Source organism: Anoplophora glabripennis, unplaced genomic scaffold, assembly GCF_000390285.2.
Source record: "Anoplophora glabripennis isolate ALB-LARVAE unplaced genomic scaffold, Agla_2.0 scaffold502, whole genome shotgun sequence".
In the NCBI taxonomy this organism is placed as follows: Eukaryota; Metazoa; Arthropoda; class Insecta; order Coleoptera; family Cerambycidae; genus Anoplophora; species Anoplophora glabripennis.
Genome location: NW_019416584.1, coordinates 374,209 through 390,434, shown reverse-complemented (window position 1 = coordinate 390,434; position 16,226 = coordinate 374,209). Strand labels below are relative to the sequence as shown.

General features: G+C 37.7%; 1 protein-coding gene across 3 annotated transcripts in view; it reads right to left on the bottom strand.

Moving 5' to 3' along the window:
* Nucleotides 1-4,583: 4,583 nt before the first annotated feature.
* Nucleotides 4,584-16,226, bottom strand: part of LOC108912147 (E3 ubiquitin-protein ligase HECW2) — a 247,310-nt gene continuing 235,667 nt past the window's right edge. For all 3 annotated transcript variants that reach the window (XM_018717315.1, XM_018717316.1, XM_018717317.1), the window contains 5 exons: nucleotides 10,848-11,081; nucleotides 9,886-10,152; nucleotides 9,531-9,828; nucleotides 9,178-9,428; nucleotides 4,584-5,831 (listed from right to left, as the gene is read on the bottom strand). In XM_018717315.1, the coding sequence (XP_018572831.1) occupies nucleotides 5,573-5,831; nucleotides 9,178-9,428; nucleotides 9,531-9,828; nucleotides 9,886-10,152; nucleotides 10,848-11,081 (1,309 nt within the window). In that variant the 3' untranslated portion in view covers nucleotides 4,584-5,572. The remainder of the gene's footprint in view (nucleotides 5,832-9,177; nucleotides 9,429-9,530; nucleotides 9,829-9,885; nucleotides 10,153-10,847; nucleotides 11,082-16,226) is intronic.

The window sequence follows — 16,226 nt, the reverse complement described above, 5'->3', positions numbered from 1 at the left end:
TAAAGAGGGATAATCCCCCTCGATCCCAAATCATTGAGGCCAATTTCTAGCCATGGAATAATGGCGCGCGCTTATAAAGGTGGTACTTCAACCGCACTAGCCTAGGGACACCTTAGCAAAGCGCATCCCAGGCTGCATAGCCGCACTATCCTACCCAACCATACCACACATAAATATGACACCACCCCCGGGGTTTACACCGACGAGCCGGCGAAGCAAGAAGGGCGCCAGAAGAAAGGGCCGTGCGGGGTCCAGCCAGGACAAAATAAGGTCCCACAAAGCGCGTACACCAGCCGCATTTGCGGTCGGGGTAGACGACGGATGGGGCCCACCTACGAAGGCTGTCCAGGCCTACATGAGATGAGGCTGAATAAAGAGGGATAATCCCCCTCGATCCCAAATCATTGAGGCCAATTTCAAGCCATGGTGCGAGCATAATATTTGAGATTCGGTTGAGTACATATACTCTGGCTGGGTAGATTCCGCAAGGTGATCTGATGCATGTTCAGGTTAATTGTAGAAATTGGAAAACTGCATCCTTGGCGAATATGGCCGTCTCTGGGGGATTGAAGATATGAAACCTTTTGGAAAGAAAAATAAATAGTGGTATACAAAAAACACTCCGTCACGGTTGAATTCCAGATACCAACCGAATTGCGTATTGTTGGACTGTTTAGTACCTCGTGTTATCCGCCGTGCCGTTGTCACATTGCCCGATATGTATTTTATCGAATTTTAAATTTATTAGAATTAAGCATAAAGAAGTTAAAAAAAGCGATAAACATTGTATCTTATGATGTTCTATGCACGCAGTTATGTCAGTATTCCTTAATTAATTAAACTTTTGTACATCAAGTTGCAGATTTTGATAATTTTTTTCTCGCAAATTTTTTAGTTTAGGACCCATGTCATATAAGGTTTTCTTGTTTATTTTAATGTATGCCGGGAATGTCAAAAAACTTCATTGTCTTCTTGATGCCACCCAGAAAACATTACAAGTTCCTACTGGCACATACTACAATATAGAAAAAAATGATTTAGTCAGCAGCATTTTTTCAAAAGTAATGAACTTTTTATTTTCTCACTGGCAAATTTTACTGCGCAGGGATACTGTCGTATTCCACCCTTCGAGCGAGCTTCAGGATTTCAGAACACCCCGTATATTCATGGAAGTCATAATCTTGTACCTACGGATATGCCGGAGACCGCTGAATTGAAAAGGAGGCGAAACAATCATATTCACCTACCTTTCCAATTCAAACCAAAAACCCGCCACGGTTGCGAAATCAATCGCCGTCGGCCGGGCAGAATGAAAAAGCCTCCATGAGAGTCTTCAGACATCGATCCTCACGGCGATAGCGCTCCCAGAGCGTAAAAGACCAATTTCACCGACCTTTCCAGTGTCACCCGCATCGCGACCGATCTCGCCTGGGTCTGCCATCCCGGCGCGCAGTGACCACTGCCGCTGCTCTCGCAACCTGCAGTCGAACCCCGGGACGCTTCACGATGACATTTGGAAATGGCCATTAGAAATTTCACCACCCTTTTGAATTGGTCAAGGACGCTATCGCCAATAACTCCAAAAGTTATTGAGCGATCGGTGTCAAAATTTAATGCAGCACTCCTCAAGTCGCTAGCATTATCTTACTAAATTTTCGTCCGAATCGGATGAGCCAAAACGCCGTTATACGGGGAAACGCGGATTTCACGTTTTCCGCGTTTTCAGCCGTTCCGCTCATTCGATCTCGGCCGAACCCTCCAACCACACTAGAGTATCGCTAGGTGGTTGTCATATCCAAATTCGAACCGAATCGCCCGACTACTAACGGCCAGCTAAGCCATAATAGGTTTTCACGCCTTTAGAGCTGCCGCCGAAAGTATCCGCGCGATCTCGGTCGAACCCTCCAACCACGGCACTATGTCATGCCGTGTATCTACAGACAAAATTTCAAATGAATCCATCAAGAAATAAGACCTCCGTAAGCCCTTTTACGAAGACGGGGAAAATTTCACCGATGTTTCCAATTTCCCCGTCTTTGGGCCGAAAGGACCGTCTTCCGAAGGTTCCACCGCTCTGGCGGTTGGATGCGATGCTCGGCAGCCTAAGCCGAGACCGCGGGTAGAGTTTTTCCCAAACCGGGAAAAAACTCCAAAATCCCCGACGCCGACATCGACAATCCGTAGAGGCCAGAGGGGAACGAGTCCCGGCGTTGATGGGGACGATGGATGATTTTGGTTCGAGATTTTGGCGGACAATTCAAGGCCCGGTCCGCCAAAAGTATGGAAATCCCACAAAAGTGATCGAACGTCTACTTTTGACGTTTACAGTACTTCAGTGGGAGTACATGAGACGGAAAGCGATACAGAGCGAATTGTAACAAATCTTATTCATGGTAAATAACTTGTATATGTTAATTGTGAATCTTTGTTGTTTATTAATTTTATTCAATATATACTTTTAACATATCTTCCACGGTTTGATTGAAAAAACCCTGTCATCAAGCTCAAGAACTTTGGAGCTCAAGCTCACAGGCTCGCTTCACGAGGCTTCCGTCGAGGCTGCCATTCCTCGACGTGATATTAATAGTGCTTTGCAACCACTACTCGCTTAACGAGACAACCACCCGAGGTAGCCTAGCCTGAGGTGAAGACCCTGTTCGATAGCCCCCTGCATCGAAACAGCGGTAAACTCCAGGATCCACTTGCGACCTGCGAAACCGTCCGAGACTGACCACCTCCGACGAAGATCCTGTGCGATAGCCATTCGCATCGACACAGCGATACTCCAGGCTCCTCCAGAGACCTGCGTCCCGCCCGAGGTAGCCCAACCTGAGGCGAAGATCCTGTTCGATCGCCCCCTGCGACGAAACAGCGATACTTTCAGGCTCCTCCAGAGACCTGCATACCGTCCGAGGCTTGCGACCCTCCGACGAAGACTTTGATTCCGACTGTGCCGGCTCCATCGAGAGACCCGCACCTCGGTACAAAGTACACACATAGGCTCCTACGAGACCTACAATTCAGACTCCATTGAGATCTGCAAATCCGAGGCAATCTTCCTCGTCAAACTTCTAGGCGGTCACTCGTCGAGGCAACCTTCCTCGTCAAACCCCTACGAGGCATTTACTTTGTGACCTACGGGCACAAAGCAATAGTACGCACGTTATTGTGGCGGCGTACTTCCAAATTTAGTAAAGAAGTTATCCTTACTTCTAGGGCTCCCTCGAGAGACCCACATTTAATAGTAGAGTCAGTGCTTACTACAAGACGTCTACAAGACTTTCGGAGCAAAAGAGCTTGCTCCGACATTGTCGTACGGGGAAGATGAACCCCTGCGACGCGACTACGAAATCCAGTGCTACGAGGATTGGTGCCCTCGAAGGTAATACTACGAATAATAAATTAGATCGTGTGAGTATGATCAAGACTGAGCTGGACGAGACCTCGTCCCAAATCGGAGAGACCAGCGGTCACACGAACTGCCCTCACACCTGTTTGCCGGCGAAAGATCTCTCGACATTCGGGGTGAAAGAGGAAATGGCCTCTCCTGCCAACGCTATATCGATGCTCCGCGAAGAGTCTGAGGGACCGAAGATGGTGGCTCGCGGAAGTACGCGGCACGGCGCAGCCACAGCGCCGTACGCGTTGAGGTCCGCTGCTACGCGAGTTACTGGCACCATCTCGACCACCCCTCACGACGCACTCGCGGATCCGAGTAGCAACCAAGAGTTACCACGAAGTGGGTCACCCACAGATACTCGGGACGAGGTTCAACCTACGTACCAACTGGTAGGGTCCGGGGAATCCCATGAGTCCAACCACGGTTCACGGTCTGGCCCCGATAGCGGCCTACTTCCGAGGTCGGGTGTTTCGGAACGTGAGCTAGCCGTCGGTGACGACGCTACAGTTCATTCAGCTTTTTTACGAAGTGGTATCCAGCGGGAGCAATGCGCATCGCGTTCGGGTGCCATAGTAAGCGAAAACCCCTTAGCCGACTACGTCATAGGTGACGAAGCCGGCCTTTTTTATCAAAACAATACTTGTACGTCGCCCGTCCATTCTCATGATTTCCCCCGAACATACGATCATCGCCTAAGTGGTCCATATCAAGAAAGTCTAACCCGACACGACGCTCAACGCGGAGCTCGACCTTCTTCGTCGAGATCTCCCCCGCGAGCTCGTGTCCTAGACACCACGTCTGTAGGTCATATCCACCACAGATTCCAATCGTCAGAGAATATAGTGCGACCGGGCGTCGATAGCGACGATCCCCGTGAACTCCGTGCGTTCCTGCCGCGGAACCCGGTCAAGGGAACTAACATCCCAGATCACAGGTTGCGACATGGTTTCCAACGTGGAGCTCGATTAGAACTCCCGATGTCTCCACTGAGGACCCATGCCGACCGAACACAACATCCCGATCACAATTCTCAAATATTAGGCACTACAGATCATAATCCTCGACATGGCGCCCAACGTGGGTCTCGATTAGAACTCCCGAGATCTCCACCGAGGGCCCATGCCGTCGTGACCGATACAAACGATCATGCTTCACGACAATACACAATAAAACATTATTTTGTAACAAATATTTATTTCTGGAATGTTACAGATCATATTTGCTTTTTGAAACAAGTCATTGAGTGAAAATTTAGGTTCTATTATAGGCTTTACATTACCATAAATGGTTGTGCAAGTAACTGCAATATATATTTACTGACTAGAATTATATAAATCACAACACTGTATTCCTAATAGTTTTAATTAATCAGTCTTTTGTCACATCAGAAAAGTAATAAAATGTTTAAGAAATCTTTATATCAGAAAGATTAGTCAGGCTTTTTATGAACTTCTGCTGCCTAGTGAAGAAGCCTCACTCTGAAAAATACACACGGTGGTTGCTAATTAATTTAAAACATTGAGACAAATGCTTATAAAGCAACTCTCAATTAATCTTTTGGGTAAGGTTGTGCCCGTAATTATCAATTTTCTCTGACGTGACAAGATGTCCAATTAAACACAACTATAATGCCACAAATAAATAATTTCAGACAATAATAACTACAATCCTAAATTAACAAACTAATCTAAATAATCATTGGTAACTAATACAACTATAGCGATAATAAATTAAAACAGACAATATCAAAATAGTGACTATCTTAAAAACTGATTTAAGGTTATTCTATTCAAAACACAAATGTATTACTTCGCTATAAAAATAATTTGTTAATAAATATCACTAAACCAATTTTAACAGAACGTTATAAACAAATAAATTATTATTCTATACAAATCTATGTACAAAAATCTATTATTTGGTAAGTAATAAAATTTTACTTAACGGCTTACAAATACAATTTCTCAGTATAAAAATAATTCCAACAAATTTTATAAAAATACTGACTCAAAGAAGAGAACTTGTAAGTCACTAAGAAATCATTTTCCAAATAATTTAAATATTAACTCATTTGGAAAATGCGATAATACGCAATTCTTAAAAAGTAAATTTTCAACAAACTGAAAAATGAAAAGTACTTTTTGTAAGTACTACAAAAAAGTAATATGTTATTTACTCAATACCGAACGTATTGGTTTCTTCAACGGCGAGTAATAGTTTTTCGTACAAAACTTCAGAGGTTGGGTATGGTGGTAAATCTAATCTATTGAAACATGTGTGAGCTCTTGGAAGACTATTCGGTTTGCCCCATTTCTCTATGCAGAATTTTCTAGGACCTATGGAACCTCTAAGAGCAGAGAAACCTTCGAAAGGTATACTCGATGTGCCGGTTACAAATTGTAGTAGTCTCAGCCTCTGCTCATTACTGAACCTGGAACAAAAAATAAATAAAATACATATTGACTTAGGTATATAATTCTATACACAAACATTATGCATTTACTAGTGGCGGCTCACCAGGTGATGCACCGCTTCACCTCAATTTCCGTTTGGTTGTGCAATTTAAAATTATTTTTAATTTTATATAAATTTGATAATTTAGGTATAATTCCATATTGGAAATGTATTGTGTTTATTTTATATAGTTGCGCGGTAACCGCCTTTTAAAAAACCTTTCCTTTTGTTACCATACAACGTAGCATAAGCAAGTGACGCGAATTGAAATCAGTTTATATTCCACTTCAGTTCGTAGCGTTGTTTACGGCGGTTGTCATGGCAACGAAGCAGCCAACACGGGAGTAAACTACGGAGTGGGGGAACGAGTGACGCTAAAATTGAAGCAGCATTGCCATCGCCCATCGCCTGCCTTTAAACAATTTATACGATACATCGCCCAGTGCACGATTATAACGGTTCTTTGTTAATATTTGTTTTGTATCAATAATAGTAGAAATGTTTCCTATATTTGATCCAGTATGTATTCTATTGGAAACTCCATTTTCCAGATGGGCAATTGAGAACAAAAAGGCTTTTTTAAATTGCGAGAGACCTGTGCTGTTTCTTGATGTGGAAAATAGGGGAAAGTTAAAAGACAAAGTGTACGTTCGGAAGTTTCGGAAAGAAAGGTATTAGGAGTATAAGTGGTTGCGTGGAAGTTTTTATTTAAAAAAACGTTTCTATATGCCGTGTTTAATTGTGGGCGTAGAGTCGAGCATGTGGAATAAGGAGAGATTTAACAATTTTGTGAATGTCACACGAGCTGTTGTAACCACAAAGCTTCTTTGAAACATATACGGTGTGAGTTAATGTTCGCAAAATTAAGTAGAAACCTGTACCTACCCATCATTAAGTCTACGAGCCGAATAAATATTTCTATTTTTTATAAAATCTAAATGAAAATCCTTGCGAATTACAGTTTTTCGTAATATTGTAAATGCAAGTAAAAATTTCCAGATTCATTAAAATTTTTTTCTTTTTAGTCAATCAATGAATATGCTTCACTTATTCTCAATGTCAGAGCCACCACTGGTACTTACACTGATACAGGCTGTCCAGAAACTATAGGCAATAAATTCAGGAGGCAATTTTTCTCATAAAAATAATGACACTCAAAGCTCAATATGAACAGAGTTACTTGACTTCAGGTTATTTTCTTTATTCGAATATTATGCCATAATTTTTATCTAAAGCTATATTTTTCAAAGTTTGATACACTTTTCTGCAGCAGATATTAACTGGCTTCAATAGGAATAAATTGTTTTAAATCGCAAGTGAGTGAGTAACGAAAATACATAATGTATTCTTCTGTGTGAAAGTGGCACAATGATAAAATATCCATCCGTTTGTTTGGTAATTTCTATTTCAATCGGGTAGAAATTTTTATTTTTCAAAGGGATGGCAATGAGCAAATTCCTATCCCTATAGCATAAGTTACTCCAACTTATGCTATATCGCATCCTACACTTCTGTAACTATATTAGTGTTATTACTTTTTGAAAAATACTTAGTAAATGAAAGCCCAAGTGATTTCCCCATCAAAATCGAGAACAATTTTTTTAAACAAAGAATTCCATTGTAAAGAACAGGCCACTAGATCTTTCAGCAAAATACACTCGCGTTAAACAGCTCATCTTTTTAAAAATACATTACAATACATTTATTTTTTTTTGTCATAAATCCTTAACTTTTCGAAGAAACTTGAAGAGATCAAAAAGTTAGTAAATGAATGGGGTTTTTTAGACATATTTTTTAAAAGGAAAAAATTTTATCGAAAAAAAAATTATAAGAAAAAATGTCATAGGGGTTGATTATTTCAACCCCTTACAAAAATAGTTCAGGGTTGAAAAAAATTCAAAAAGTGTAGTTTTATTGACAGATAATGTTCACCAAGTTTGGTTTCTTTAGCTTGATGTACGTGGAAGATAAAAAAGAAAAACAATTTTTTTTTGTAATTTTAGGAGGGGCGTAACTTTTCAGGGGAGGGTTTTTTCAAAAAATTTTATACCAAAGACCCCTATTAATTTTCATCGGAGAATCGCCCCTTGAATTTTTTCGGTGTTATTTAGATACACCCTGTATATATATAAAAAGATAAAGAAAAAACACGGAGGAAAATTAAAATTCATTGAATCGTAGCTAAACTTCACAAACGATTTTTTTGTTTATAAGCAATATTCAATAATTTAATAAAATATATGTATTTAGTTTAGAGATGGGCAATGGGAAATTTTCCGTCCCGGAAAGTTTCCAAAACGGAAATTTTCCGGGAAGAAATAATCGAAGCTTGAGAAATTTTCCCTGAAAAGTTTCTGAAAAAATTTCCGTCGGAAATTTTCCGGGAATATTTCTAACAATTTGTAAACTTGGAGCCAATTTTACTTCTAACTTCTACGAACATTGAACATACACAAAAAATCGATTTCATATTTTCGGTTAATTCGGAATACCAGAAGACCATATTATCCAAATAAGTTCGAAAACACTTACACTTACTTATTTTAATCTTTGTTAAGTCTACAATCTACATAATAGAGAGCAATACAAGACTCATAAATTGCCTCCTTTTCAAATTTAATATGAATTTTGATAGTTGAACCAAAGTACAATTACATTTTAAAACTAGTATAATTATTTAATGTATTTACTATTTGTTTGTTAAAAAATAAGGATAAATATTGTATACTGTATAGTGTTTACGTACTGTAACCCTCAGCATGTAATTTTTTCTAACGAATGATTAATACATAATTTATATTTTTCCAATACTAATACCAATATAATACCAATATAAATAAAAATGTATATAAGTATTTGGTCTTTTTGGAAAGCTGAAGGTATGTAGAACATAATACCAAATCCAAAAAAAAATTTTGAAATTTTCGGAAAATTTCCGGAATTTTCAATGGAAACTTTCCAGGAATTTTCATAGTTTGGGAATTTTCCCATCTCTAATTTAGTTTGTTCCAATTTATTTATATCATCAGTAAGTAATTCATGAATAGATATTTCAAAAAGGTTTCAATTTCAAAAATCGTTCTTGTGAAAATCTGTATTTTTGTATAAATGGATTGCTCCTTGAAATTCAGAAGTGCCAGGAAAACACGTGACCTTGAAAATTAAAAAATTTTTTTGCCTGCGACGCCATTTAGAAACTCTCCCAGCACTTAATATCCCGGAATTCAATTCAACAAATGTAACAACCCTAAGCAGAACACATTAAATCAATGTTCATGCGCCGCCACTGATCGACAGGGTTTATTTTTCCCTAAGATGCCTACCTTTCGATGGCTTGCCAGAACCACACCACAACAGGGTGTTGATCATGATATCCACCTCGGTATTCGGTGTTTTGTCGCCAGTCTACCAAATCAATTTCGGCGGTACCAGCGATAACTAGTTCTAGTTCTCTAGCGTCAAAAACGCTGACTAATCTTGGATCTACGACTTCATAGAAGCCTCTAACCAATGATTCTGTTTGCTCAGATACACCCCTTTCTAGCCTCCATCTTACTATTCTCTCTAAATATTCCTAAAACAACAAATTGATTAATTAACATATAAAAAAACTGTGAACCTATTTCTTATTTTTGAAAATTCCTGTGATGTTATCCTCGAAAAATTCTAAACTTACCTTCTTATTCTTCTCCGTAACTGGTACGTTTCGACCTCCAGGCTTAAGTTCTCTCTCTAACACTTGACCGAACACCTCTTCAGTTACGGCAAACGTCAGTTCTAGTTCCCCCTGCATGGAAACGTCATGTTCTCGAATCCATTGCAGTGACTGATGGAACTCGAAATCGAGGCTCTCTAAATCGGATAAGGCTACAGGCAGCCTCAGTAAAGCTTTGTAAAAAGGCCTTGTGAAAAACGCATCTAAAAGGTATTGGTGGACCAGGGCCAGTCCTAACACTCTACCACTAAATCTAAACCTAAAACAATAGAACCGAATTAGAAAAATGTGAAGTTTAGATTTTTTGTGTTCTTACCAGTCATTATAGTTATCCACAAAGGCAGACATAGGTGAGATCTGAACTGTGTACGTATCATTGGCAGAATACTCAAAAAGGCCATAGTAAGGGTTAAAAAGTTCTCTAGAGAGCAAGAAGAAAAATTCTCTTGAAGGTCCGCCATAGTCGAGTCCTTCTTCGTTGTCCCAAACCACACAAAGTTTTCCTTTCTGTAGTTCTTTTTTGTTAGCCGACATGATTCTTCTAAAGGCATCTTCTAACAGATGGTCTCGTCTAATATGTAATCTGTAACAAGCATAAGGATATATTCATGTTCAATCCGTTTAAGATAATCTTTACTGGACTGTACAATGGTTGTACACAAACTGAGAACGGTGTGTACAAATAAACTCGTTTCTATATGTAAAATTTATAATGAATGAAATTAAAAACCCACCCTCTTGAAGATAAATGAACTAAAATCGTATAATTATTGTAACGTAATTGAAGACTGAAATACTATGAGATTTTAAAAGAGGGACCAAAAGACGAATATCGGTGATATTCCAATTCATTTCATTCATAATGAGCATCAGCTTCTTGCACCTGCATTACATCAACAAAACATGAGTGTTTGAACAAAAATCACGTAGTCTGGCAAAATCACAAATTCTTATTGGAAGAGTTAAGCGACACATTACTTTACTTTCATTTTAGTTTTTATAGTTCTAGGTTATTTTATTATGACTCTAAGGATGCAGTATTTAGTTGTTTGGAGTGTTCACTACCAATTGTAGTACTATAATGAAGTGTAGTAAAGTTAATTAGAAAAGTTTGTTAATTATGTTAATGATTAACAAGTAATTAGTGATGCATAAGAAGTGTTTTAATTGTTGAAAGTTGTCACAAGAATATTGTGGCAATATTTGAAAAAAGAAAGGGAGAAGACTATTCTATACATTTAAAAAGGTATTAATGATGGGATCATCGTAAGCACTTACTTGAATTTTCCAGGACCCTGTCCGTAGCCTTTGCTTTCTAGTTTCCTGTAGAAATTCCTCAGCTTGGCCTCGAAGTCTCTCTTGTGTGGAGCAGGCACCCGGTGCCTGCTTAGTCCAGGAGACGCAATTGGAGAAGCTTGTGGCGAACCCCTGGGGCTTCTCGCATTCGCATTGGCTGATCTGGTGTCCACTGCTACTGCGGGGACATATGACATGATCTCCTGCTCGAAAAGGCTGAAACAAAAAATTATACTGATTACTCGTAAATAAGAACACTTATAAACAAAATGCACTTAATTCAAACTTAGTCATAAAGTGTATAGTATTCTATTTTTTTCTATTTTTACTTGTATTTTCAAAAGGGAAGTGATTGACTTATAATAGTGTTTAATTTGAATAATAATAATAATAACCCACTCAAACCCATTCATGGTTTCAAAATAAAATTTAGACCAATTTACCTATTGAAAAAACTCAACAACTACTGAGATACAGCCCTCTTAATAAGGTACCATCAGACAACATTTCTTCATAAAATTTTAAAACAATTTAAGAATGAAACTTTTGACTTGATACAAATATCTTTATTTATTTAGGTTCTCAACTCCATTTTTTAAATGTACATTATAGTTATAATACATTTCTTATAAAAATATTTTAGGTCATATAAAATTACAAACAGAACAGCAAAATCTTGCACTAAATATAATGAAAAGAGTGTGTTTGAAGATTACATTCTAATATTTCAGAGATTTTACCCATAAAAATAAGAATCTCTAGTGTTAACCTTTTTATATTTATAATATTGTAAAAAAACCGTTTTGTAGAGAGTAATATCTCAGTAGAGATCGTCTTATTTCGATCTCAGAAGTCTATGTTTACTCGCTGGTAGGTATGTGTATTTCAAATGCTCTTATTTAGTACGCGAAGCACAAAGGCTCCATCTATCGCGCTGACTTCCACTATGCCATTCAAATGGATACTACGGTGGAAGCGACCTGCTAAAATTTGCCAGGTACTTTATTGCACGAATGTCGCCTATAGAGGGCGAAACACAATGTAAGTCGTCAGACTTACTGACGACTTACATTGACTGACTGACGAGGTACTATGTACCTCTTGTCGGGAGTTTACGACTTTATAACAGCTGGATCGTTCATCGGTTGTCGGTTGTCCTACCTAAGACACACTGATGAGGACTAATAAGTCCGAAACCGGTCTGTGCCTGGTGGGACCAGCTGATGAACGATCCTAGCTGTTGTACTGGGTGTCGCGAATGTAATTCAATGCCGGTAGGGGCAAATAGCCCTCGGAGTAATTGTTTTTCGCGGCACTGACGACTGCTCTTATTTAATTTGTAATCATGATTTAATAACTATGCCTAAATTATGATTATATGATTATAAATGATTTGCTACTGGATAGTAGGTACAACAGAAAATAGGGACATGTATGCCTCTAAAGGGGATGGTATTTTTTTTGTAATATCTTAGAAGACTCAAGATGTTTTATCAATACCTTAAACAGAAACTCAAGGCATCATTTTCGTAGTATTATTATTAAAATCCCACCTGTTGTGTGAGGGGTAATTTTATGGGGATGATGATGATTATCACTATTTGATCGGTAACTTTTTACTTTTACCCTTCTAAACGTCTTTTTGAGAAATATTGGTCTACTATTATATGTGGAAAAAAGTGTGTATAAAAAAAAACCTACATAACAAGTCTCTAACGATTTAATAACTAGGATCGATACTTATTTCTCATTTCCGCTGAATGTACTACACCTGAAATAATAAAATACAAAAATAATACAGAAAGGATCACATATTTTATTTCCATAAAATATTGCCATTAAAAATGTAAAAGCAGACATTAAATCATGAACACGCCTAGAATTACTAATAGCCAAGATTAACTATTTTTTCCACGTTGAGGCAAGGTGGTACCTTTAAAAAAAATACGATCGAATCGATAGCGTATCTTTTATATTTGTCGAGATAAAAACGGTAAATATTGTTACAGGAAGATAAAACAGATGTTCTAGGTGTCTCCTATAACAAATAATCGAACTATAATTAAAGTACTATATCAGTAAATTTTATCATCTTTTAATATCGCAGATGTGTCTTCGTTTCACTCTTATTTTATGGTATGTAATGTTTTGCATGCACCGATTGCTCTACATAGAATTATTTAAAACCTAAATCCTACTGTCGCAGTGATTTTAAAAAACGATTTAGTAACGCGATTATTTCGAAATGGACGATGCACGATATGTCAATGCGTTGTTAGACGAGGAAGTGGAAGAATTTTATTCTCTGCAAAAAACATTTATTTATTCGCGAAAATTCATATTTCTATTCCTTTATTATTCGCAAAATAATATTAGATGAATTAAAAAACGTATTTACTTATTACATTTTTCTATTTTCGTCCTATTCCAAGTCCCGAGAGGACTACAAATTTCAACTCAACTTTCCAGTCGGAACCACGACACGAAGCCGTCTCTAACCATTCTATGTAGAGCGAATTCCGGCCAAAGTAGAGGCATAATATGTTCGCAGAAACTAACATTTTCAACTAAGTTTCCAAAAATTTTCGCCAAAGTTTCTAAGCTTCCAACCGCACTGAACCCTCAGCAGATGTCACCGCCAATGCTGTCGCGCTGCTACTAAAATAGGAAATTCACCTTAGTTTCGAATTTCGGACTAAAGCGGACTTCACTGCAGGACCTCAGCGGACCGATCAAGGACTGTGATCGAATGTTATCCTGATGCCTTACCGTTCATTAACCAGGAACGGAATCTGTCCAGTATATGTAGTACGTTTTAAATTATTGCCACTTTACATTGTATAAAGCCTCTGCAGATCAATAATAATCAATTATCCGTTTGTCATAAATACATAATTTAACAATAAACCCATTTTTAATAATTGTTTTGTTAAAAAAAATTAAAAATTTTGAGAGATCATTGCTTCCGACATAGGTCTAAGTTCTAGTGCTTCATCCACCCAGGCATTGTGCAATCCTGCGGTGAAGATCTCAAGGGATAAAGTGAACTAGAAGCTGCCCAAATTATATGTAAGTACTCAAAAAAGCCTACATAAACTCTGGTGATATAAACACCAGAATACTCGAAGTGAAGCCCAAAACGTTAGTACATCAAGGCTCAGTTAAAAGCCTCCAGAAAATCATCCCGAGGGTTACCAGAGTGGAAGGCAACAAAACAAATTAGATCGTTGTCCACATTCCTAGGAATCTACCTTGCCTCCAATGGAACATATTAGGAGTAATTCCCGAGTTAATGATGGAGTAATACGATATGGCGCCCAACGTGAAGCCGAAATGTTCGAAACGCAAAGGGAATGTGGAGCAATACGACACTATTTCTGTAAGAAAGCCCGTCCGTTCATGAACTTAGCCGCAGAACATCTTGTTTTATTTTCTGCTTCTTCCAATACACATCTTCAACGTTTCCAACGGGTTTTACATTTTTCTATTAGACACCCAAAATTAATTCATATTTAGGACATAAATATTGTTATGGACTACATTACTAAAAAAGGATGTCAGCATTTATGAATAAAGATACAATGTTTGATCGTTAACAATGGCCAGAAACGACATCTGAATTTCTTTCACATACGACTTTTGTCAAGGCTGGAATTCACCAAAATTATTGGACGCAATTTCTGATAATATATCACTGGACTGCAAGTTGTATGAGCTACATAAGAGAATTGTACAAGTATATACCCCATGCCAGATTTGAAGATAATCGGTTGATTCGTTTCATAATTACAGACAAAAAGGTTTTCTATAATTTCAACACAAACAGTCTTATAACTCGCAAATGAAACAACTTAAGAGTAAAGTCTATTTGGCCTATTCATCTGATTTTAGTTTGATAATCTGCCAACACTTGTGCCTCTTCGTTTAAATAATAATTATATCCTGAATGTTTAGGTAGGGAAAATAATTGGTTGTATAAGTCTATAAATCATTACACAGTTGCATGGTGTACAGATAATACCGTGCTTTCATGGTCTCGATTTTCGATTGTAATCAACAAATTGTGTATCCTGGCAACAAGCCTGACAACAGATACATTATCGATGTTTTAAAGAGATGACTGAAAGCGCATTGCAATCGTTCTCTTAATAGATTTGATATTTATTTCTTGCCAGATTATATTAACATGATCACTTTTTATTAAATATTTTATTTGCCGGTAGAATTTTTCCCGCGACAAAATTGAGATAGGCGTACCAGTTACCACATGTTCTTCAAGTAATTTGTTTTGCTTGCTTTGGTCGGAAAATGATTACTTCAAGAGTTATTAACAGTAAAGGTTACTGGAACTAAAATTAGCTTAGACTTAGACTAAGTGAAATGTTTTCCTCAGATCCGGAAGTATCATAAATATTGACGAAATATTTTCGTAGTAAGGAAAATTTCCATCTAAAAAATATGTAGATATTCTATGACGACTGCATTTTATCTTCACTACCGCAGGCAATATTGATTTTCACTTTTTGAATAAATGTTGCTGATTTTAGATTAGGTATCTACTAAAAATAAAATTGCAGTAGGTAGTGACAGTATTTTTAGTTTATCGCCCAGTGAAAATGAAACCGGCTCAGTAATTTCCTCGCTAATTCCAAATAAATGTTTCCTCGAAAGAAGTGCCGATGCCAAAAAAGGTTGCCCTGGTAGCAAAATCTTGCACAAGACACAAGACTGCTGTGTACCTACTGCTGAAATCAGCATCAGGTTTACTGCAAGATTCATTGTGCAATTGTCTTGATCAAAGCTTTCAATGGATTTGATTCAGGGCACTTGAGAATAAAGGGGTAAATTAAAGCAAGTGGCTGTTGCAGACTTACATTAGAATTAAGTAAGACATATTGTACTTGACTTATACTAATTCACCCCTTTGGTACAAGTACTTTTAGTTAAGTCTGATGCAAGTATTGTAAAAGTATCTTGCATAAGAAACGATATAAATTTCAGCAATAGACACAAAACAATCTGACACAATTTGGCAATTTCAAGTAAACTTGAAACAACTTGTATTAGAATTGCACGCGATTGTGCTATCAGGGCGATTGTGCTTTGAGGGAGTCATCTTTTGACATTTTGACGTTGATAACTTAAATTCCTTCGCTTTCGTTCGCCCATTCTATATGAGAAAGTAAAATTTAACTTAGAATTAGTAAATAATTGAATAATTTTGTTTTATATACAAAATGTTTGACCAGAGTACTGACCTTTAGAATTTAGATATAAAATCTAACGTATGGCGAGAACTGTGAATTTTACAAATCGACAATTTAATTAATTTTCACGTTGTAGTTACGAAATATACAAATA